At 33.0% G+C, this 24,172-nt stretch overlaps 1 protein-coding gene across 1 annotated transcript; it reads right to left on the bottom strand.

Annotated features, from left to right (window-relative positions):
• Window positions 1-343: 343 nt before the first annotated feature.
• Window positions 344-5,836, bottom strand: LOC134252941 (E3 ubiquitin-protein ligase rnf213-beta-like). Its single transcript, XM_062735473.1, has 4 exons — window positions 5,744-5,836; window positions 3,919-4,105; window positions 637-805; window positions 344-460 (listed from the first exon to the last, which is right to left on the bottom strand). The coding sequence occupies exons 1-4, from the start codon at window positions 5,760-5,762 to the stop codon at window positions 344-346; spliced, it is 492 nt and encodes a 163-aa protein (XP_062591457.1). The 5' UTR covers window positions 5,763-5,836.
• Between the last annotated feature and the right edge of the window lie 18,336 nt (window positions 5,837-24,172).

Here is a 24,172-nt window from a genome sequence, read left to right on the forward strand (position 1 = left end):
TCAGTGTTCCACTATAACTAAATTCATTGTTTTACCCCTTCCCCTTTTTTCAATACTACATATAAATGAGGTGAATGTTTTTTCAAATATAAATATTACTTTATAGTTTTGAATAGGATATATTATATAATATACTTTATTAAACATATATTATTTTGTTATTATTTTTTTTATTAAAAAAGCATTAAATTGCAATAATAGATTTTCTGATGACTTTGTATACAGGTTGCTCTATTACAATACATACACGCAATTAATCACTAACGTTAAAATTCAAAAATGGTTAGGAGTCTACATACCATATTTTTATCTAATTATAACAGTTTGAACAAGACAATTATGCTCATGCAGCTTTTAAAAACCACCTTGTCTCCCATGTTTTACGCTCCATGAAGTGGTCTAAATAATTTTTCTTTTCAGATTCGCTCTTTTTGAGAACACTGGACTGAGTTGAAAAATCCTAAAAAATAAAACAACTCAGTAGCTAATCAGTTAAACATGTTAAAATGCAATTTAAATAAACAAATATCGACTTTACGAAAATGATGCATACATACAGATATATATATATATATATATATATATATATATATATATATATATATATATATATATATATATATATATTATTCTTACTCTTGCCATCTGAATAAGAAATTTTAGCACGAATTTTGAAAAACCCTCAAAACTTGTTCTCATGGAATCACTGCAGAAAACCGAATTTTCAAAATCAAGGAGCTGAACATTCAGAAAAGACACGAAATTCCGGAGTTCGTACCAACTTGGATCCTCCACACAACAGTGTCTAATTGATAAAAAGAGAAAATTCGTATTAGTAATGATTTTTTTGCCGTCTTCCCATATACCCAGAATACAGGAAGTGTAGGAAGTGTAGGGCTTTAAACAATACCAATTATATTACTACATGTATATGTACAGTGTATAATAAGGTAAGATGGTAAACACAACAAAAAATGAATAACCTTGGTAGGTTTATTTTTTTTGCAAATGATGCAAATAATTAATTTATGAAATATTTAGAAATTCTAAACCTTGCATGTTGTTCAAAATTTTACCTTTCTGCAATCATTCTGATTACCGGTAGTCAATACAAATATTTTCACTTTAAATCCTATTTTTGTGAAATTAAATGAAAAACTTCGCAGCGAAAATTGTTCATTGTACCAATTTAAACATGACTCAATGTGTTATTTTCATATATTTTTTTGTTTCAACTGTCTTGAAGGCGACAATTATATTGTTATTATTATAAATAAAGGTAAGAAGAACTAGAAACAGGACTCTTTGTGATCAACGAAAGCTCGTCCGATTCTAAAAAAAATCCACGTAAAATCGAACTGAAAAAAGTATTAACAATCGGACGCACTGGGATTAAACCTGGGTTGCCATCGTGAAAATCCAAGGCGCCAAATCCATGTTGCGCCATTTGAATCATCGCTTAAAAATTCAAAATACGAATATAGAGGTTGCATGCTTTTTTTCAATTCTTAAGAAAGTCATTTAGCATTTTCAAAAGAAGCTTTATTTACCTTACTTATTTATATCACCAAAAATTTGAAAGAAAATAATTTGTATCATGTTTGAATCTAAGTCGATAAAAAATGGGCAGTAACTGTTCCTCGCCATGTGCTCGGTACTATGAAGTGAAAATTGTGGATCCTTCAGATGAAACGGAGGCGCCGTTTTCCGGCAAGCGTTTGCACTATAGATGTTCCGTGCAACCAAATGGCCCTGATAGCCGAGGAAACGTCAAATTTGAATCCCTTTAAAGAATGGGTGGACTTAACTTCCTATTTTGGATCTTTTGAGACTACTTTAACAAGTTGAAAATAAAGTGAATCCAAAATATATTACAACTACTACAAAAGTGCGACGTATACATGTACATGGTTATTTTAGTTAGAACATATGTACAAAAGCAATGCCTTATTGCCATGAATCAAAATTGAAACTACGATACAAAGTATCATCTTCCGGAAATGGACATGTTCTCAATTAACGCAAAGTTAAAACAACATTTAATGTGCTAAATTCTGAAAACGGTACCAAACATAGTGACATACTTGTAGGTTAGGTTGAAGAATACTATGTAACTTTAAAGGATATTTATATAAATCTGATTGTTTTGTTTTGTTTTGTTTTGTTTGTTTTTTTTTTTTTTTTGTAAAAAAAAACATACGCTTTTCGTATTTTTTTGCCTGCCCTCTTCATTAAATATGACTTAATCCTACACAGAAAATTAAGTAAAGCCACGTAATACTTACTGACTTTATTGATTGCATTAGTCAAGAACCTTGAAAAGCTATTATTCATAGTTTTGGTTTACGATCGGTTTTGTCTTGGTGCATCCTGAGGATGTTTCCATATTAATATCACCAATCAAAGATGCGTTTATTTTGAGATGCAGATTTTAAAAAGATGTATTACTAAGTTCAAGTATGATCAGCCATTGTGGCCCCGCCCTATCGTCGGGGGGGGGGGGGGGGGGGGGAGGGGGCTTGATTTGAACAAACTTGAATCTACACTACCACTTCCGCATTAGATTCATCTTTGAATTCCTATTCTACCGTTCACGGTAACATTGTACTAGTGGTAGAGCGTTCGCTGCGTGATCGGGGGGCTGGGTTCGATTCGCGTTCCCTACGCCGAGTCAAAACTAAGACGTTAACATAGGTAGTTTCTGTTCCTTCGCCAAGTGCTTGGCATCAAAATTGGATATGACCTAAAAAAAGCTTAGGTTCCGTGTCCCGGTAGGCGCTAACACGATAAAGGATCCTCACTGCTCAATTGCTCTGAGTGCCGAGTATAGGTATAAATTTGAAGCCCTTCACCGGCATACGGTGACGTCTCAATATGAGTTAAAAACGCTCGAGAGGGACGTCAAACAATATAAAATCTATTAATCAATCTTTCCTATTGCAAGGGCTCTGGAAAAGAACATTTTTATAAAAACATTTTTTTCAATATATTTCTATGTTAAACTTTGACCAGCCATTGTGATCCCGCCCTAACCCCGGGGGGGGGGGGGGGTATAATTGTAACAATCTTGAATCTACATTACATGAGGATTCTTGCACATGAGTTTTATATTTCTTGGCCCAGTGGTCCTGGAGAAGATTTCTAAAAGATGCCATAAATATTTTTCATTTATTCATAACTAATTCCCTTTGGAAGAAGGTTTGGCCCTTCATTTGAAAAAAAAACTTGAATCTCTTTGTGGAAAGTTTGGTTGAAATTGGCCTAGTGGTTCTTGAGAAGAAGATGAAAATGTAAAAAACGGTACTACAAAAATAACGACGACAACAACGACATACGACAGACAAATTTTGATCTGAAAAGCTCACATTAGCATTCTGTTCAGACGAACTATACCATTTTTTTTAAATATAAAATTCATATAATGATCTTTTACTCCTGAAAAATGTATTGAAATATGCATAATAGTTCACGGGAAATCGCGTGTACAAAATTTGTTTAAAAGTGATTATAAAGGATAATCGCTATAACGTCTCACGTTAAGACAAAAGACCTTTAATTATTCCTTAGTTTATTCCAATCCTTTTATCAGTTCAAAAAAGATATGTGAATATTTGCATAGATAAATATTGCCATGCTACCCGTAAATGAATTTCCTGGTCTCCATATATATTTTAAAAGTTAATTGTTCAAGTGTAAAGCCTTGCAACATTGGAGGCAACACATTATTGAATTATTTGTGTTTATGTGCTGATATGAATCATAATGCTCGAAATTGAAGGATTTTAATTTTTCTTTTCAAAACAAATTTCATTTCAAAGAACATTTTTTAAGTAATGAGAGAAAAAACTTCAGTTATTTAGAATACTTTAATTCCCGCAATTTATTTTACAATCTACTGAAAATGTAATGAATACTGACTTTAGTAAAATTTCCAGATACGCTCTTTTTGCTTCCATTGATCTTTGGGCTTTGGTCATTTTAAAAGGCTGAAAAATTGGAATAATTGTCTCTCTTCTCTCCAAACATTCTAAATAGTGGCATGGCCGTTGAAAGGCATCGGATTCAAATTCTTCTTCGTCGAATCCAATATGATCAGCAGACATTTCTGAAAAAAGACAAGTTATGCATGAAGGTTTATTTTTTTTAAAAAGCTTGACAGACTTCAGCAATAAATTGATTAATTGTGTATTGTTAAATGTCCCTCTCTAGAATGGATCACTAATATGCAGACGCCACCACTTGCCGGTGGAGAGGTGCAAAATTTCGTCTTGTGCTCGGCACTCTGGGCAATTGAGCAGGGAAAGATTTTTTTCGTGCCAGTACCTACCTGTACAGCGACAAGGGACCTCAGTTAAAACGGACTCATCCAAAGGGCCATACTCTAGGTCCCACAGTGGGATTCGAACTCGAGACGTAAGGATCAAGTCCTTACTTCAGATTCTAGAGCAGACACTCTATAAACTCTGCTACACATGGTACAAAAGCATTTTGTGTTTATCTATAGATCGCAGAAGCGATAAACATATTTGTGTTTGTTTTTTTTTATTAGGAAGGGAGGGGATATCCATATATTTATAATTTGATAAACTAATAACTAATAAACTAATAATAAGATTTTGGGAAAGAGATCTTTTAAGTTTATAGGTTTTTTGCAACTCATCAAAAGAATAAAAAGAGAACAAAATGCATTTAAACATATTTTTGTCATACCTTTGTTCCTACACAAATCTATACGAAAAAAGTCTAGCATTTTTGATGTTTTGCTGAGCGGGCATAAAACAAAATCGATGTTTGACCACTGAGTGAGATTTTTGACCGCTCGGAGAGATGTTGGACAGCTTAGGTCACAGAATGGGCGGAGCTTAATCTCCTTTACGTTCGTTGATGTTAAACATTGACAGACCGAATGTTACATCACCGAATACAGTATAAAAACATGTATGTAAAAAAAAAAAAATAAATGAAAGGTATAACAAAACATATATTGACAGAGTTCTCGGGAATTTTTTTTCAGACCCTCGAACCAAACTGTCTTCCTGAGGCCGAAATAGGTTCTTGGTTCCAACAAACGCATGCTGTCATCGAACTTAGTCAATAATTGTATAATGTTTCATCTAAACAACGAGCAGAACGTATGTTTGAATAGCAAGGGCGTTGTAGTTTATAATTGTTTAGATTACATTATATCTAATACCAAAAACATTCATCTACATCGATAATATCGTTTATGCTATATACATTGAGGATTGACATAGAAACATATGTCTAAAAGACATTTATTTGATCAATATCGTTTTTATTCTTTAAATATGAAATGAGAAAAACACACTAATTAGTGCTAAATAAAACGAAATCGATGCTGTTGTTACATGTATGATTGATTGACTTTTATTTGTGAGTTTAACAGCTTTAACTGGATGTTTAGTTTACTAGTTAATGTTAGTCTTCAAACTGTTGAATATCGTCAAATTTCAGTTAACATCTGTTTTGTTAAATTCTCAGGAAAACACTGGATAAAAGGCAAATGCTACATATACAAACTCGGTGCAAAAACAGAAAAAAAAGGTTCATGTATGTCAGTCCTAAGGCAAAATTTCTTCTCATTTAATATTGTTAAAACTTTACAGCATTTACAATGTAAAATAAAAGTAGAGAAAATATAGAAAAAAATAGGTAATAAACACTAAGATTTGTATCAATTTCTAAGAACGTTATTTGTGAATATATTTATTCCTTCACATACCTTTTGTCGTCAGGCTCATTTTCGGAGAAATGCAGAGCACACTCGGGAGTAAATTCAAGAATGTTTCTAGAGGGCTTCTTCTACAGACACCATTTTCCTTAAACGAAATATAAAATGCACATTGTTTGTAATATTTTTTAAGCTCCCATTAACTGTGAAATCATTGGTGTACATTTTCTTCTAATACTGTATTCTGAAAATAATGCATCTTTTGCTTATGTTTAAAGATCTTTTCTGAGATAACTTTTTATCATTGAGCTTGATGATTACACATGTTCAAGATATTTTTAATATAAAAAAGATGCTAAAATTGTATTTAAAAAAACAAACAAACAAACAAAAAACAAAAACAAAACAAACAAGCAAAAAAAAAAAAAACAATAGAGATAGAAAAAATCTATAAACAAAATCAAACAAAAACAACCTCAAACTTAAAACATTTATCTGTCTAGCAGTTTGAGACACAGAAAAAAATATCCGGAGAGTTAATACGTTTCATTTTATATTTTATAGCTTACACACATCCATCTTGGGGAGCACTTCTTACAGCAAATTCTATAAATCATAAATTACTCAACAACTTCTATAATTATGATTGATTGATCGTATAGTGTTTAAGGTCCCTTTTGGGAATTTTTCACTCATATGGAGACGTCACCGATGCCGGTGAAAGGCTTCAAGTTTAGACCTATATTCGGCACTTAGGGCCATTGAGCAGTGAGGGTGCTTTATCGTGCCAACGCCTTCCGTGACACGGGACCTACGTTTTTTAAGGTAATATCCGAAAGACCCGTTACTTTCACTACTGGTGCCGAGCGCTTGGCGAAATAACAGTCACTACCTATGTTTACATCTTAGGTATGACGCGCCGCCGTGATCGAGAATCGAACCCGGGCCTCCCGATTACGAAGGGAACGCTCTACCACTAGGCTACCGTGACCGGTCTATAATTATGAATTGCTAAATAAATAATGACACATAATAGAGAAATTTAAGTAACGTTGATTACAACTTTAAGACTAAGTATTAAGAGAAATAAAAAACTAGTTTAAATATTTAAGGTTTTTGACTGTGTATCAATGAACAATTAAACTGTATTATTCCATCTAAGCAAGAAAAAAAAATGTCTTACATCTCCATATGCACATTTGAGCTCAACTTAAAATAGATCGGCAATCACCTCTTCAGGACAATTGATTGGGGCAGAAAGGGAACGTTACCTCAGTATTTTACTTTGGAACACTACATTAGAACGCGTTTTTAATCAATTCTTTTCTTTTAATTAGCATCGAGTTGTCCTGATAAAATAACACAAAAAATATCTGAATTTGTTTTTGGCTTTTCTCATTACATGTATTAACCGTTCTAAAGAAAGAGTTTGTATAATGAATAATCTGGAGTGTGTTTTGTAAAGACTCACGTGGGAAAATTCAAGCCATCTGTCTTAAAAGAATCATTACTTGACAGATCCACGACGGCCATTAATATAACAAGGAAAGAGGTTGAGGCAAGGAAGGGGTCCATCCATTGTGTTGTTTTAGCATTACCGTGATTTTTTAATAAATAATAATTATACACTATGAGTAAGCAACTGTACACAAAATTCAAGTAACGAGCTTGATGAAAATCTTATGTCTGATCATTTGATAAACTGTATGTCATTGAAATTCGAATTTCAACTTAATTTTAATTGTTATAAAAAAGGAGAAACATCGGCAAATGTAAATATACGGTGATAACAACCAGTATTTAAGATCAAAAGTCCATAAAACAAATCAAATTAGGAGCAGAACATACGAGAAGTTATCAAAAAGTTCGTGAACTAGCGCCATAAAATTAAAACCGCTCAAGATACATCAATGAATTTTTAAATATCTAGAAAGCATCATCTCTTCTATCCAAAGAATAAACCACAAATCATGGATTTTATTTTTTAATAAATTAGTAAGGTTTCTGTAAGCAATGGTATGTCCAAGCGGCGCAATCTCGAAAACGAGGTTTTTTTTTTACCATTGTGTACGCAGCATTGTTAAGGCTTGAATTAGGGGGCGGGGCCTAATTTATACAGGAAAAGTTAACTGTGACGTCACACAAAAATATGACTTTTATATATTTCTCATAATACCTGAAAATGAAATAATTTGCAATTTTTAACTGTATTAGCATAATAAACAACAATAAAACTTATCAATGCATTAAAAACGTTGCTAGGTAAATCCCGTGTAGCTAGTTTTAAACAAAGCACTGATTGCGATGAACTTGTATATATGACGTCATTTTGGTAAACATGACGTATTTCATGTACTGTGAGAGGCAGATTGTGGATTTTTTTAACAATGAAAAATGCGTTTTACAATAAAACGGAATATTATTTACAGGTTTTTAATAGTCGATTAATACCAATGTAGATCCTTTGTTTAGTGCGATAATTCATTAACTTTCAAAAGAATGTATTTTATTAATTATGTCGTGTTTTATGTAAAGGTTATGTATATTTTACATCGAGATGCACCATAAAATCGTACTTTCGCAAAGGTATACATTGCATAGATCTTAATCATTTTTTTGCATATAGATTAAGGATATTATCCTTAACTGGATAAGTGCTGCTGCTTTCTTTAAATCGAAGGCGTGGTTTCATAAGTACACAAAATATTTGGTAAAAGTTTAATACTTTTTGACATTGGCCTATTTACTTTAAAATTTATCTATTTAAACGCAAATTCTATTGAAAGCAGCAGCACTTTTCAGAAACTACAAAGTGCGCAGAAACAATTAATAGCTTGAATTTTTAATTTCAACTAGGGTATGCCCTTGCGGTATTGAAATTTGTTCATGACCTTTATTCAGTACACGTACTATGCATTCATCATGTGACTGTCCATCGATGGGATTAAACTTCATACAGTACAGAGTGGGTACAAGTTGCTGTCCTTTAAAAAAGGACTGCAATACGTGGACCATAGGCATGTTTTTTCTAACTGAAATTCAATTAAGAAAATTTCTAGGTGTCGGGAATATTAATGTAGGTTTTTTTTCACTTTTACTACAATGATCTGCGAACTTATAACTGATTTTAGTCTCAAAGCAAAATTGTGAAATTTTATCTGCGATTAGCGACCTTTATATAGTTTTTGTCAGTTTAAAAAATTGGGTTTTTTGATACGTGCAATTCATACTGTTCTGGATTAATAAAAAGGAAATTCATCATGGGAAAAATGGAGATCTGATGGTTCACGAGTAGCACAGCTGTAGTACGCAATTTTTTTTGGTCAATCCCCCCCACATACACACATTAAAAGCAGGTGCTACAGACCTTTACCAAACAATATTTAGATTGCCGAAATATTAAATTATTTTGCGATCCTTTATGCACAAAACTATTTGCCGGTGAAAACTATATTTTCAAATTTGTCTCTAATCGTTGAGTGACGTTTTTCATTCAAGTTGTTAAGTTACATGTATCTATATACAGTGGCTTCTTAAAGTGCTTGTACCATACATATAGAATCAATGTTTAGTTTGTATATAAAAGTTTATGTAAAAGAGAGAAAAACGGATCTGACAATGAATATGTAAATGCGATATGCAGATTTAAAAGCGCGATTTGCCAATGAATAGCAAAATTTACATTCAAATGGGGCGAATTATTCTACGGGCAAGTTACCTAAAGTGCGAACTCCCTAGCATTCTCGCGCATGCATAGCCTGTCGTTTGCCCAGGGCATCCGGTTTAACTTCGCTTATATATTTACTGCGTGGACCGCAGGGTCCACGCAAATACTATGCTAGTTCCATAGGTATTAACGTTCTGTGATAATAAAACAGCTTAATTGAAATAAATTTAATTTAAAATAATACCCCCCTTTTTGTACATATATTTTCCATTGATTTCTCATAGTAGGCCTTAACAGTGCAGCGTATCTGAGAAAATCTCATTTGATATGATTATCTGACATCCGAAAAACCCGTTAATTCAGGTATGTGTCGAGACACAATAGTTCTATCAAATATGAATTTTCACTTCATTCTGAAGATTTATGAATTTTTATCGTAAGTTTTACACGGAATGTGTAAACAAATGAAGCCTTGAAAATTACGTCAAAAGGGGGGAGTGGTTTCCGTTTCCAACATTATATAAAGTTTTACCCCTGAAAAAAATAGTATAGACCTAAAATATGCTGAAACTGACTACAGAGAAATAATATGCATCCAGAGTACTTGTCTTTTAATGTCAAATTAGATTTGCAGCATTGTTAATGCTTGAATAAGGGGACGGGGCCTAATTTATACGGGAAAAGTTTACTGTGACGTCACACAAAATATTACTTTTATGTATTTTTCATTGTACCTGAAAATGAAATAGTTTTGCAAATTTTAACCGTATTCGCATAATAAACAACAATAAAACTTATCAATGCATTTAAAAAAACCTGCTAGTTAAATCCCATGTAGCTAGTTTTAGACAAAGCACTGATCGACATGAACTTGTAAACATGACGTCATTTTGGTAAAAATGACGTATTTCATGTGCTGTGGGAGGCAGATTGAGGAATTTTTTAACAATGAAAAATGCGTTTTATTATTAAACGAAATATTATCTACAGGTTTTCAATAGCCGATCAATACCAATGCATATCCTCTGTTTAGTGCAATTATTAATCAATTATCAAAAAATGTGTTTAATTAATTATATCGTGTTTTTATGTACAGGTTACGTATGTTTTACATAGATATGCCTCATAAAATCGCACTTTCGCAAGGGCATACACTTCATAGATCTTAACCATTTTTTGCATATAGATTAAGGATATTTTTCTTAACTTGAAAATTGCTGTTGCTTGCTTTAAATCGAGGGCGTGATTTTATAAGTATATAAAATGTTTGGTAAAAGTCAAACATATTTCGACATTAGCATATTTACCTGAAAATTTAACTATTGAAACGCGAAATGTATTCAAAGCAGCAGCACTTTTTAGAATCTACAAAGTATGCAGATACAAATAATAACTTGAATTTTTAATTTCAACTAGGGTATGCCCTTGCGATATTGAAATTTGTTCATGACCTACATTCAGTACACAAAATATGCATTCATCACGTGACTGTGCATTGATGGGACCAAATTTCATACAGTACAGAATGGGTTATACTATGATATTTCAATAAGTATTTGTGTTCTGTTATAATAAAACAGCTAAATTGAAATAAATTTAGTTTTAAAAAGGTCCCCCTTTTTTGCACGTCTATTTTCCGTCGATTTCTCATAGTAGGCCTTAACAGTGCTGCGTTTAGAGAATAAAGCGATACACAGTAAATGAAAATTTGCAGTAAAGTTGTGAAAAATCAATCCCGTCGACGTCAAGAATTATGTGTTGTAGATATTGAACTCCCAAAAGCAAAACATGCCGGCACAATCAAGCGCGGATCTTTCCCAATGTAAAAATCCATCTGAAATATTATATTCATTGAAGGCCACTGTTAATGACATTGTAAAGTCATAAAAACAAGGCGGTTAAGTCCTTACTCAGCTCCAGGGAATCTCATCAAAAAAGTGTATGAGGTAGAAGAAGATGACATTGAAAAAACAATGACGTTATCGGACGTCATGAAAATAAACGACGACAGCGCCGGGTGATCATATAATGTAGTTTTCATTTTATAATAATTCGTCAAATAACGAAGGAATCAGGCTAAAATTTTCAACATTTCTCTATTTTATGTTGTTTTATGTTCCATATAAATTTTGAAAGCTCAGACTACATAGTACTAATTTCAAAGCCTCAGTCCACGAACTTTTTGATAACTCCTCGTATATGGACCTACAAAACATTAAAGATGGAATCAGGTGCCATGAAAGAGGATGTATCCCCTGCCGATTGCTCACATCCGCCGGTGCTTCTTGTTATGATCGGGAAATATAGGAAAATCCGGCGACAACTGTGTTTAAATAATGGATTTACAACAAGTATGAAAAACATCCGTCGGCATTTGGCTTAATTATAAATTGTATTGCTGACAACATCAAATCATAAAAATAGTACGAAATGATGACTTAATTGTCGAAATTTATTCTTGTTTATTTATTTATTCTTATTCTGATATTCTTATTTCATCAAAATATTTGTCAATAATGTACCTCTTTTTAAAAATCGTTCATAAGTAGAGCATCACAAAAAAGTATGAAAAATATGTGTCAGATTATGTAATATTTGATACTAGTATCTGAAGCTCACAAGTATACATGGTATCGTCATGAGAATGGAATTTACTATTGTTAATTAACAATTTGTAGAAATATTGAATTAAAAAAGTTTCTTCTTTTCATATATTTTAAATTTAGACACATTCTGCTTCATATGAATTCAAAGAAAGGTCTGCTAAAAATCGGGGAACCTGGAAATTCCTATTGACTCTTGAAAGACCTTGTATAAAAAAACCAGATATATAAGCATCCTTTTTTATAAAAAAATAATCTAAAAGACCGACAACAAAGTTATTAAACTTAACGAGTTCCATTTTTATTGTAAAAGCAATCGTCAATCATATCAAAACTTATGGACTTTAATTTATCTCGGGGTATTCTTATATATAGAATGAAAAGGTCGTAATATTTTCAGCTGCTAATTTCGGTAAAAATCTTCTGATTTCAAATTTTACAAACGTTCTTTTGAACTTTTCAGTATCAATATCTGATTTACAACATATCTCACTTCCAATCATGACAAGGAGCACAAGACGGGTGTGACAGGTCGGCAGGATGTTCTCACTCCGCTATGGTACCTGATCCCAACTCTGATGTTTCGGAGGTCCGTGTTTGCTCTGCTCTTGTTTTATTTAGTTTTGTGGACTTTGATATACATGTACATGTAATTAAATACTTTTCGTTATCTCCATATTCTTCTTAGATCACATCTCAAATACATTGTTATGCAGTACTCTTGAAGATTCTCCTTCACTACTGTAAAGAAACTTGGTTGAACATTTACTCGAACTAGCTTTGTTTCTATGCTTGATAGAATTTTGAATCAAAATATAAATATGGAAATTCACTTTCATTTTAGTTGTTTGTGCTATTGAAAATATTCACTGAGTCATATACTAATTTATTTTCCAATCATGACAAGGAGCACAAGGCGAGTGTGATGCTCACTCCTCCCTGGCCCCTGATCCCACCTCTGATGTTTTGGAGATCCGTGTTTGCTTTGTTCTGATTTTGTACTGTTTTATGGTCTTTGAGACTGAATACTGTTCGTTATCTCCATATCCTTCCCTGCTGCTATTTTGTGTTCTTTTATGAATTTTTATTTTCATAAATTCTATAGTGAATATAAAAAAGAACACAAACAACATTATAATATTCGATTTGGTACGAACATTTTTATACTATATACTACGTCAAAGCGCTTTATGCATGAACAATCTCATGTTTCCAGTTATCGTTGATGTCACTGGAAAACTCTACTAACTAGACGGGTTGATTCATTATATTGACCATTTGAAACTTTAGATTTTCAAGGTCGGTAACACGGTTGAAATATTTCGAAAAGTGTTTTTAAGTTTTTTATTGTATTGACAATAAGAGACTTTGGATATATATATATATATATATATATATATTTAATTGATTGATTGTATACTGTTAAACGTCCCTCTCTAGAATATTTCACTGATATGGAGACGTCACCATTGCCGGTGAAGGGCTGCAAATTTCGGCCTATGCTCGGCGCTCAGGGCCATTGAGCAGGGAGGGATCTTTATCGTGCCACACCTGCTGTGACACAGGGCCTCGGTTCATACGGTCTCATCCGAAGGACTGCCCCATTTAGTCGCCTTTTACGACAAGCAAGGGTGTACTGCAGACGATGGTATATATATATATATATATATATATATATATATATATATATATATATATATATATATATATATATATATATATATAATATATATATATATATATATATATATATATATATCTATATCTATATATATATATATATATATATATATATATATATATATATATATATATATATATATATATATATATATATATATATATATATATATATATGTATATACTCAGGGACTTTAAAAACGCCTATTGAAATTGTTTTTATTGTCAAAGATATACAATGTTACATGTTTTAGGAAATTTATTAAAAATCATAATTTGTTCATTTAATCTCTTCATTTCCAATACATTCAATGAATTTGTTAACCGCGTTTTCTCAAGGCAAGCAGTTAAAATATCACTGTCAACATTTTTTCCCGTTTTGATCAGTAACGTGTATGACCACCATTTGCAACTTCGCAAGCTCTCAAGCGGGACCTCATGGATTGGCATACAGCCCTAATTCGTCTCATAGGAATGTTATTCCACTCTTCCTGTAGAGCCTGTGCTAATTCTGGAACGCTTGCGGGTTGGCGTTGACGTCTTTTTTACCGTCTTCCCAGCTCGTCCCACACGTGTTCGATGGGATTAAGGTCGGGAGATCTAGCTGGGAAATCCAAGATGTTAACTCTATTAGCGTTTAGAAAGTCCATAGTAATGCGGGCTGTGTGTGAACGCGCGTTGTCCTGCTGAAACGTCAATGGATTATTGACAGTCTGATAACGTCGAATCAGTGGAAGAAGTTCCGGACGTAGTACCTGATCAATATAGCGCCTGGCTGTTAGAGTGTCCCTCAAAATAATCAAAGATGACTTGAAATTTTGATTGATTGCTCCCCACACCATAACGCCACCTCCGCCGAATCTGTCATGTTGAATGATACAGTTTGCAGCGAAACGTTCATGACGCCGCCGGTAAATCCGTTGTCTGCCATCAGGATGGGATAAGTTGAATTTCGATTCATCGCTGAACACTACATCACGCCAGTTTCGACGATTGGTTAGCATATTCCGTGCCCATATGACGCGAAATCGTCGATGACGTTGAGTAAGGACATTACCTTTCAAAGGACGTCGACACAATATTCCATGTTCTTTCAATCGTCGTCTCACGGTTCTGGGATGGATTTGTCTCCCATGACGCCCTATAACATTTTTCGACGTTGAAACAGACGTCAAAAACCTGTCGCGCAGATGACGTTGCCTAATGAAGACATCTTGACGTCTCGTTGTTACCCGTGGCTGCCCACTTCGCGGACGGTCCTTGACACTTCCTGTGGTCCGATATTTCCTAAGCAATCTTGTTATTGTAGATTGGTGCACATTGAAGCGTCGTGCGATATCGCGTTGGTTTAACCCAGCGTCGACAAGACCAAGAATTGCATACCTCTGTTGCTCAGGCAGCCTAGGCATTTTTGTTAACGGTTGGAATGACGTCAATTCTTGACATTTTAACTGCAATGGTGTAAGTTGCACGTATACGTGAGGAGATGTGAAAAAAATTCTTCGTTAACCACGTGGATGGCTTTAAGTAAAGTGAGCACGGGTGAGACGGGCTGAGTTACGGATGAGTGATTTCGTTTATCGATGATATGGATACATGCCACAATGTTTAAAACACAATACAAAAGCAAAATATTAAATAATCAAAATTGGGATTTTATTTTATTTTACATTTTTATATAGGCGTTTTTAAAGTCCCTGAGTATATATATATATATATATATATATCACTTCTTTATACTGTCATTAAAAGAAGAGGAATCACTCGATTTCTTTTGGGCAAATTAAGTGGCAAATTATATTTCTGGAAAGAAATATTTTTGGCATTAATTATCGAACGTAACTAACTTTTCAACACATAAGGAAATACACTCCTTCCTTTCTTGGTATTTCAATACTTAAAATTTTGACTGCAGAAAAAATCTGCATTATCTGACCCGCAGGCTGTGCTTCATCAGAAATTTTCTTGTCAAAACATTTTGAAATACTCGTGTACATGTAATTTCACATAATATATGCAATTTTTAATATAGTCAAATATTCGAACATCAAATGCTTATTGTTTGCTTACACGATGTTCTCACAAACAATTCTGAGATAACAATAACTAAAGAAGACGTACATATACTTCATGAAATAGAAATTCTTACTAAAAAATGTTGTGTTCCAGATGCCACATGTTGTAAAGAATATTATGCGTAAAACATAGTTTACCTCCTTCCCTACACTGAATGTAACCTCGATTAGGTAAATGTCTTCTTTTGTTTTGTTGAACACTCTTCCTCGATCATCCTCAATGCTCCCGAGTACAAGAAGATTAAACAAAATTGCATCAATGTGGTTTTTGACCTAGGAATTGTTAATTCAGTAGAAATCATTAAGATGCTAAATCATTCTAGAAAAAAAAATTGAAAATTTCAAACACTAATATGTTTCTTATTTAAAATAATAAAATAATATTATATGATCTTGGCTAATTTCAAGAGGGGAGGGGGTCACCAGGAATAAATATATTTAAAAAGTACATGTAATAATAAACTATGTCTGTCTTAGAGTATGGGAAATTATGTTATAGAATAAAATAATATCAAATGATTATTTCCTTCATAATGATCGTATTTTACTATTGATTTCTGTACATGTAGAAGTTGTTTGTCAATGCTTTAAATATATGTAGCTAAGCAATGTTATAGAATATGAGCTCTCACTTAACTGATGACTCAGAAAATAGCCTTTTTGTCCAAAATGTAGTTCACTCACCCCTGCTGCAATGTCAACATGAAATATGCGAGGACGCATTGATTTTCTCGGTCTTGCCCAATCCAAAAATTCTCTTGCAAGCTCTGGATAAGTTATAATGCATTGACTCAAGTGAAGCGATTCTGACAAGTTGACCTCAGCTTCTGCATTCCAACTGAGTCGAACCTTCTTCTCAAACTGCTTTTTCCATAGTGTTTTTCCCATCCCAGATCTTTCTGAACGTACGACTTGAACACAACTCCTGAAAAATGTATAATATATTAAACATTAGATATCTTAGATACATATAGAATATCACACTGCTTTTTCGATCCATGCCTTTGGTATATCAACTGACGTTGAGGATGTTCGAGGGCTAATACAGAGGACGAGATCAAAAAGTCGTGTGAAATTGTTTGTTTCATAGAACTAAAAACAATGGCAATGAAGGAACAAATACCTGCGTTTAAACATTTTTACTTCAATAAGTTTTATTTGTTTGCAGAAAAGAAACCTTTATTTATCTACGATGAACCTGTAGATGTTGCCAAAGGTGAATTATCATCAAGAGAAAGATTTGTCTGATCTGATCATTAGATATACAGCCGTACATATATAGTCTAGGTGCTTTGAAACTTTACATTTAATTTAAAGCACATGAGATAACAAAGATTATAAAAGTACAAATTTTTACGTCAAATGTGGCACCAGTTGGTACAGTACTTTTTACCTGACAATGGAAAGGTTCAAAGCGTTAATTTGTTGGGAATCACATTTAAACTGTGCTGTCAAGTACTCGTTGATGTACTCTGGTAGTGGAGTTTCAAAATTCCGCTTTTGCTTTTCGTAAGCAGATATTATTGGTGAAATGTGTTCGTTTTCGATGTCACAGACAAAAATAAGTTGGAAACCTGTAAACCAAGAAATCTGTAAGTCAATACATACTAGCAATGTCCTGTTTGATATAAATACACACTCTCATGTAAAAAGTAATTAATATTTTGTGAGAATAATTGTGACGAAAAATTTGGTAAAAACAAAATTTGATACCATCTGCAAATAAACAAAACTTTGATATTATACAAAAATAATAACCTTTGACGCGCATAAACAAAGAGTGTGTTAGAATTTCAAACATATGCAATAAACAGTTACTAAGATAACTTAAATGATAATTTGATGTAGACAGACAGCTCTGGAAAGACGCACCTACCAGAAAGTCGATATCGTATTCGAACATTACTGAATTATATTATATTGCATACCTTCACATGGAGGGTGTATCTGCAATAAGTATTTGCTGAAGAAATTAGGATTGAAATAGGGTGCGGACTAATGGACCAATAAACAAGAACATGTCTTCAGATTCGTAAAATGATAATAAAAACCAAAAATTTGGATGTCTGAACAAAGAAAGTACTTTTTTTTTCAAATATCTGTAATGAGCAGTTTTTGAGTAATCTACTGTGAAATTCATTATGGAACGAAGAATGGATAAACAGGACATTTTATTACTGCCAAAAGGCATATACAAAGTGTCCCAAAATTTCAAGCATCTGCAATGAGTAATAACAGTGCAAATAGTTCACATTAATTGCTCCTAAGTATTAAATCAATTGCATGGACCCCCAATTTTTGTTTAGATTTTTTTTTTATTTAGCTAAATGTGTAGATTCAAAAAATATTCTTTACAAAAAATTCTCAACACTTTTGACAACAGGAACCAACCTCCTTACGTGTTGAGCCGGTAACTATGGCCTAGTGGCAGAGCGTCCGCTTCGTGATTGGGAGGCTTGGGTTCGATTCTCAATCGCGGCGCCGTATCACACCTAAGATGTGATATGACATGACCTTAAAAACGTAGGTCGCATGTTGCGATAGAAGTTGGTACGTTAAAGTACCCTCACTGATAAATTGTCCTAAGTGTCGATCCCAGGACTAAATTTGAACCCCTTCACAGGCATACGGTGAGGTTTCCATATGAGTGAAAAATTCCTGAGACAGACACTAAACAACATAGTACAATTAATCAATCATTTAAGTGTTGAAAAAAATTCTCAATTAGAATTCCAACCATTTTTACAATAAACATTGGTCAAAGACTGGATCTATTGAAGTGACATCTAGTGCTCAATCGTGCGTATCAAATCTAACAATACTCCTTTAGACGAAGCAGATAAATGTGTTCTTACTTTTTGAAGATTTTTTCTTGGAGATGTATTCGCTGAGAATTTTAATAGATGTTTCACTGACTGCATAGGTAAGCAAATCCGCATTCACAAGACAATAAATATCTTCACTCGAGTTTAAAGTTGGAAATAGACAACGTCGGAAAAATATGTCAACCTAAAATAATATAATGTTAAATGTTAAAGAAAAATATATCTTATGATACCTGTCGAAATACAAAGGGCATTTACACCTCAGATTATGCTTGGGTTGAAAATAAGTAAATTCCAAGATTTAACAAATATTTGTTTTTCTCATCTGTCCTTAATCAAAAATGTTTACATTCCCTGTGTTTAATCTACTAAGCCAAAATTAATGTCAAATTGATTTCCATACCATTTCTTGTGTATGCCCATGCATAGAAATAAACATGATTATTTACATCTCCAATAAAATTTCTCTATGATTCTTTAAAAAATAAAAATGTGGTGTATTTTCTCATGAACTACATTCGGTATGAACCATGAATAAGCATGAATATCTCCATTGTTTGTCAAAATATCGCTCTTGACGTCAAAAAGTTAAAAAATATAATGCACACTGTTTTGTTTTAAAAATGACAATTGAACGGCGTAAATCTATAGCAAGTCTTCAGAAAAAAAATGTAAATACAAGAAACGCTAATATCTATTATAGCTAACGCGCTTCATGAAATATGCCGGCGTGAATCGTCGTAGTTCATCACCTCATGAATCTTCAAAAATTAAATTCATTTCTTTAAATAAATATCCGCTAACATGACGCCACAATGAGGCCACTGGGATGTACGTAAATGTAAAACAAAAAATACAAATTTTATGTACGTTTTTGACGCTTTCAGACAAATAAATTGTAACTAAAACTTTGTTTCAAAGTTAAGTTTGAGTTATTGATTTGTCAATCACACAGACTTACACGTATGCAGGAAGTGCTAACCATTGAAGGGCCTTGAATATATCTTAACAATTACGGTGAATACTATTGTTTATAACCAATGTATATTTACATGAATGCAGTTCACGTTTCATTAATTCATTGGCTACGTCACATTCAGTTTTAATAAAGGTGTAAAACGTCTTCAAAATCATTATTATTTGTGCATTTTTTTTAACTCGTTAAGCATGAAGAAAAACAATAAATGTAAAATGTTTGAGTTTTAAACGATCGTATTGATACATGTATTTACAAACTGTACAACTTAGCGATCTAAATCGCCGTTTCTTAAAGCTACAACTACAAATGTATGTGGTCAAATATGTTCTCTCAGTTTGTTGAGATAAAGACCACGTTGATTAGCTGGTAAGACCTACTAAGTTAAAATTACATACGAGGGGTGATCAAAAAGTACGTGAACTAATTGAATACTAGTAACTTCCATTCAAGAAACAATATTTGGTTTCAGTGTTAATTATACCCACAATTTCTAAAGTCCTTCGGATGAGATCGCATATACCGAGGCCCCGTGTCACAGCAGGTGTGGCACGATAAAGATCACTCCCTGCCCAAAGGCCGTAAGTGCCGAGCATAGGCCTAAATTTGCAGCCCTTCACCGGCAATGGTGAAGTCTCCATATCATTGAAATATTGTGGAGAGGGACGCTAAACAGTATAAAATCAACCAATCAATGAATCTAAAGAAAATTCGGGTATATTGTTGTTACTCATGTCTGTCCGTCCATCCGTTTGTCACACTTTTCTTCCCTTAGCTCCTCCTTCATTTTACACAGTAGCTTAATCGTCTTTTGGGAGATTGTTGTTGGTGTCATGTAGATGTGCATTAAGGTTTTTGAATTTTTATTTTGCCCTGGGGGTCAAATGGGGGACGAAAAATGATACAAAAAGCCCCGTCTTCCCTGAACTCCTTCTATATTTTACTCAGCAGCCTAATAATCTTTTGGGAGATGGTTGGTGGTGTCATGTAGATGTGCAGGCAGGTTTTAGGATTTTGAATTTGCCTCAGGGGATTAAATGGGAGTCAAAAAATGATGTTTTTATGCAGAAAGCCCCATATTCCCTGAACTCCTTCTACATTTTACTCAGTAGCCTTATCATCATTTAAGAGAGTTAAAAAATCATAGCATGCTTGGAAACGTCTTGAATTCTTTCCAGTAATGTACATGTCAAATGAAAAGTCTTTTCTCTTCTGAATGAAAAGTTATAAGCAAATGCAACATTTTGAAAAGTAGGTTAAGCTTCAAGGTAAAGGTCGCAGATTCATGATTTATTTAGAAAGGTCTTATCATAGGTAATAATATACATGCGTGTAAAGTATGGATTCTTTCAAAATGATAAATTTAAAACAATGCAAGTTATTTGCAAGAAGGTCAATTTTCAAAGTCATGGGTAAAAAAAAAATGCGATTGTAACAGGTAAACTCATACATGTGTTTTATTACAAATGCCTTGTCTCTTCTCATTCAATAGATATGACCGTTTTGACCATGGTTACACTGAAAGACTGACATACAGATGTACATACGAGGGTTGTCCCGTAAAATCGTGGACAAGTTATCTAATGTGAATAATAATCATTACTGCGGTCTGAAATTTTCAATATTATTTAGAACATATTTTAGTTATATACACAGAAATTTTCAGATAAATATATGCATAAATAAACAAATTCTGAGATCTTATGCCAAGTATTGTATCACCTTACGGTGCATGGATTATTACGTCAAAGTGTCTAAAACAACGTCACTTTTGATCTTTTCTGAAAATGAAGTTGGATGAGTCCGACTTTAAATTTGGGAATTTCATTTATTCAAATTCTTTAGTCTTTATAGACAGTCGAAGAACCAATTGACACCATCAGGCGATCTTCTGAAGATTTATTAGTAAGTTACGGACAATATTCTCACCATCATTCAACTAATAGAAAATCTCATATCGGCGGCTTACTGTGATAGCGTCTTTTGCTATTACATTAGGAGTTTGTCCGTATGTTTTGTACTCCCCAGGGACTCCATCAAAAAGACTTTGCTAGGAGAACTACCATATTATTTGTATACTTAAGATATGGTGATATTTTTATAATCTTTTTCTTCTCTGTTCATTACAAAGGTGTCATTACAACATCGAAATAGAACGAAATTGCTCTCCGGTGCGCCGTAACATCATAAACCGTCGCCATTTTTCGTGTGTAGTGTTTATCACTTTCCTATTTCGAATGCTCGAGAAACTGCTAAAAATTAACCAAATGCCTTAAAATTTTTACAAAGACTACAAAATTGATTGTTGAATTGAATCAGGATAATTTTCGTTCAAATCTTTTGTATTTTTAAAAAAACTTCTATTTTGAATTCAAACTTGTGTATTCCTTAGTAAAACCTTGGTTTTTTGACCGTGCACTGTAGGACAGTACCCTGTGCACATTCAAGCATAATAAAATCTTTAATTTTTTGGCAATATTTTATAAAAAAAAATCATCATGCACTTAAATATGATAAATAAACATTAACCGAAATTTTCAGCTTAGTCTGTCCATTACTTTTCGAGAAAGATGTTTTTTCCACGATTTTACGGGACAACCCTCGCATAATGATTTCTATGTGAATTGGTTAAAATTGGCCCATTGGTTGTAGAGAAGTTAAAAATGTAAAAAGTTTCCTGGAAAACAGATAGACGACAGACATAATGTGATAAGGAAACCAGAAAAGCTCAAATGAGCTTACAACGTAGGATTCAGAAGTATTTTGAAAGGGTTACTGTGGTTACAGTATTTGAAAAGCTTTTTTTCATGCAATTTTTTGAGAAGCTAAAAATGTATGACATATGTATCCATTGTTGAAAAAACTGAACATTTCAGAAAACAGCATGATTGAAAATAGTTAAATAAGGTGTTTTGGGTAGCAATAAAAAACTAGTAAATTTTTATAAGTAATTCAATCACAGAACTTAGTCAGTTTTAAGATGCACAACCGTTTTAAACTTATAATGATTGTTTTTTTTAATATTTCTGTAATGATTTCTGATTAAAGGGAGAGAGATACAACAAACATGTTAGGCTAAATGTTTTATGTTATTTTTAGTAATTTGTTTGTTTGCTGAGAAAACATCTCTCTCGGAAATTCTTCCCTCAATTGGAGTCAACACCACTTAAAAATAATGAATACACAATGTGCTTGTTTAACACTGATGCCCACGTATGGCAGCTTATGTTGAAGGTTGAAGTTTCTCAAATGTATGTCAAACTTATAGGTCAAGGTTAAAGAATTAAAATTGTTAGTATCGAAAGTCTTGTCACAAGGAATACACATGTGAAATATAAAGAAATCCCTAGAACCTCCTGTTCAAAAGTTAATTGCCAAGGTTAAAGAATTTTTTAAGCGGGTCAAACTCTAGGGCCAAGGTTAAACATATTTATACCTGTTAAAAGTTCACTATGGAGACACATGTTAAGCATGAAAGCCCTTGCACCTATTGATCAAAAATTAAGCCAAAGAAGGAGGGCGTATAAGGCGTGTACAATCTCCCGCTATGAGACAAAATGTTTCTCAGTTTTCAAAATTCACCAAAAATTTATATTTTTCTAAAATCATGTTCTCATTAATGCTATTTTAAAAAAAGTATTATTTTATTTTACTAAACGACTTACCGTTTGATACTCTTTATCTCAAAGCTGACAGTTAAGCACATTTAGTTGAAAATGGGTTTTATAGAGCTATAAACAACGAATTTTGAACATGAATGGGTCAAGTTTCCATTCTTCATAAACGCTTAAATGATGGAAATGTAAATATGAAATTTATTTCATTTGTCAAAAAAATGGAATCAGAACCAATTCTATATTAAAATCGAACTTTTCTGAAAAAAAATTACGCTGCAACAAACCCGTTCATTTCAATCACTCTGAAAAACGTCAATAATGCATATACTTCGTTGCGTAGTGGTTAAAACGGTTGGTCCTGGATAAAACTTGCGATATGGAAAGAGTTCGAATCATACATGAAACTTTTTCATTTTTGTTTTCAAATGTCTTAAAAACATGAATAAAGAAATAATAATAAAATAAATTAATAAAACAATGAAATACAACATTTGATATGTTAAAGATGTTATAAACCATAAAATTTTGCAAAAAAACTACTTTTAGAATTGAAATAAAGTTTTTATACAGAGCAGGGGATGGTTCTCGCTTTATACAACTGTATGCCTCCATTCTTACTGATCAAATTTAAGGAGACAAATAGACAGACATTATTAATAAACACTAGAAACAAAATATGTATAACTATATATAGTCAAATGGGAAAAAACCTATTTTGAGTCAAAATTTCAATTTGAGGGACAGGCAGTGGCTAACGAGATTAGAACCCCCACCTGGAGTTTGTTTTGTTTTGTTATTTATATAAGACTATATACTGAAGCAAAAAAAAAATGACTTTGGACATCATCCCACTTTAAAGACCCCACAACCCTATTATCATTGTTTTTATTTTGTTTTCAGTTTTGTTGTCTTTGCTTGTGAGAAAATTCTGGGCTGGTATTTGTTTGACTGAGGTGTGAATCCCCCTCCCCTCTCCTGAAAAAAAAAATCTGGATCTGCACCAATAACTGAATGTCACATCGACAACGGGAGATAAC

This window comes from Saccostrea cucullata, unplaced genomic scaffold (genome assembly GCF_032062105.1).
Source record: "Saccostrea cucullata isolate Sc308-1 unplaced genomic scaffold, CSIRO_AGI_Scuc_v1 ctg1563, whole genome shotgun sequence".
NCBI classification, from domain to species: Eukaryota; Metazoa; Mollusca; class Bivalvia; order Ostreida; family Ostreidae; genus Saccostrea; species Saccostrea cuccullata.

Bases quoted from the DNA above. Each gene is read 5' to 3' on its own strand.
- LOC134252941 (XM_062735473.1), bottom strand. The intron at 806-3,918 runs GTCAGTATTCAT...TTTATCAATTAG, and splicing joins TATCTGGAAATTTTACTAAA to ACACTGTTGTGTGGAGGATC. The intron at 461-636 runs GTAAGAATAATA...TTTATTTTTTAG, and splicing joins TTCTTATTCAGATGGCAAGA to GATTTTTCAACTCAGTCCAG.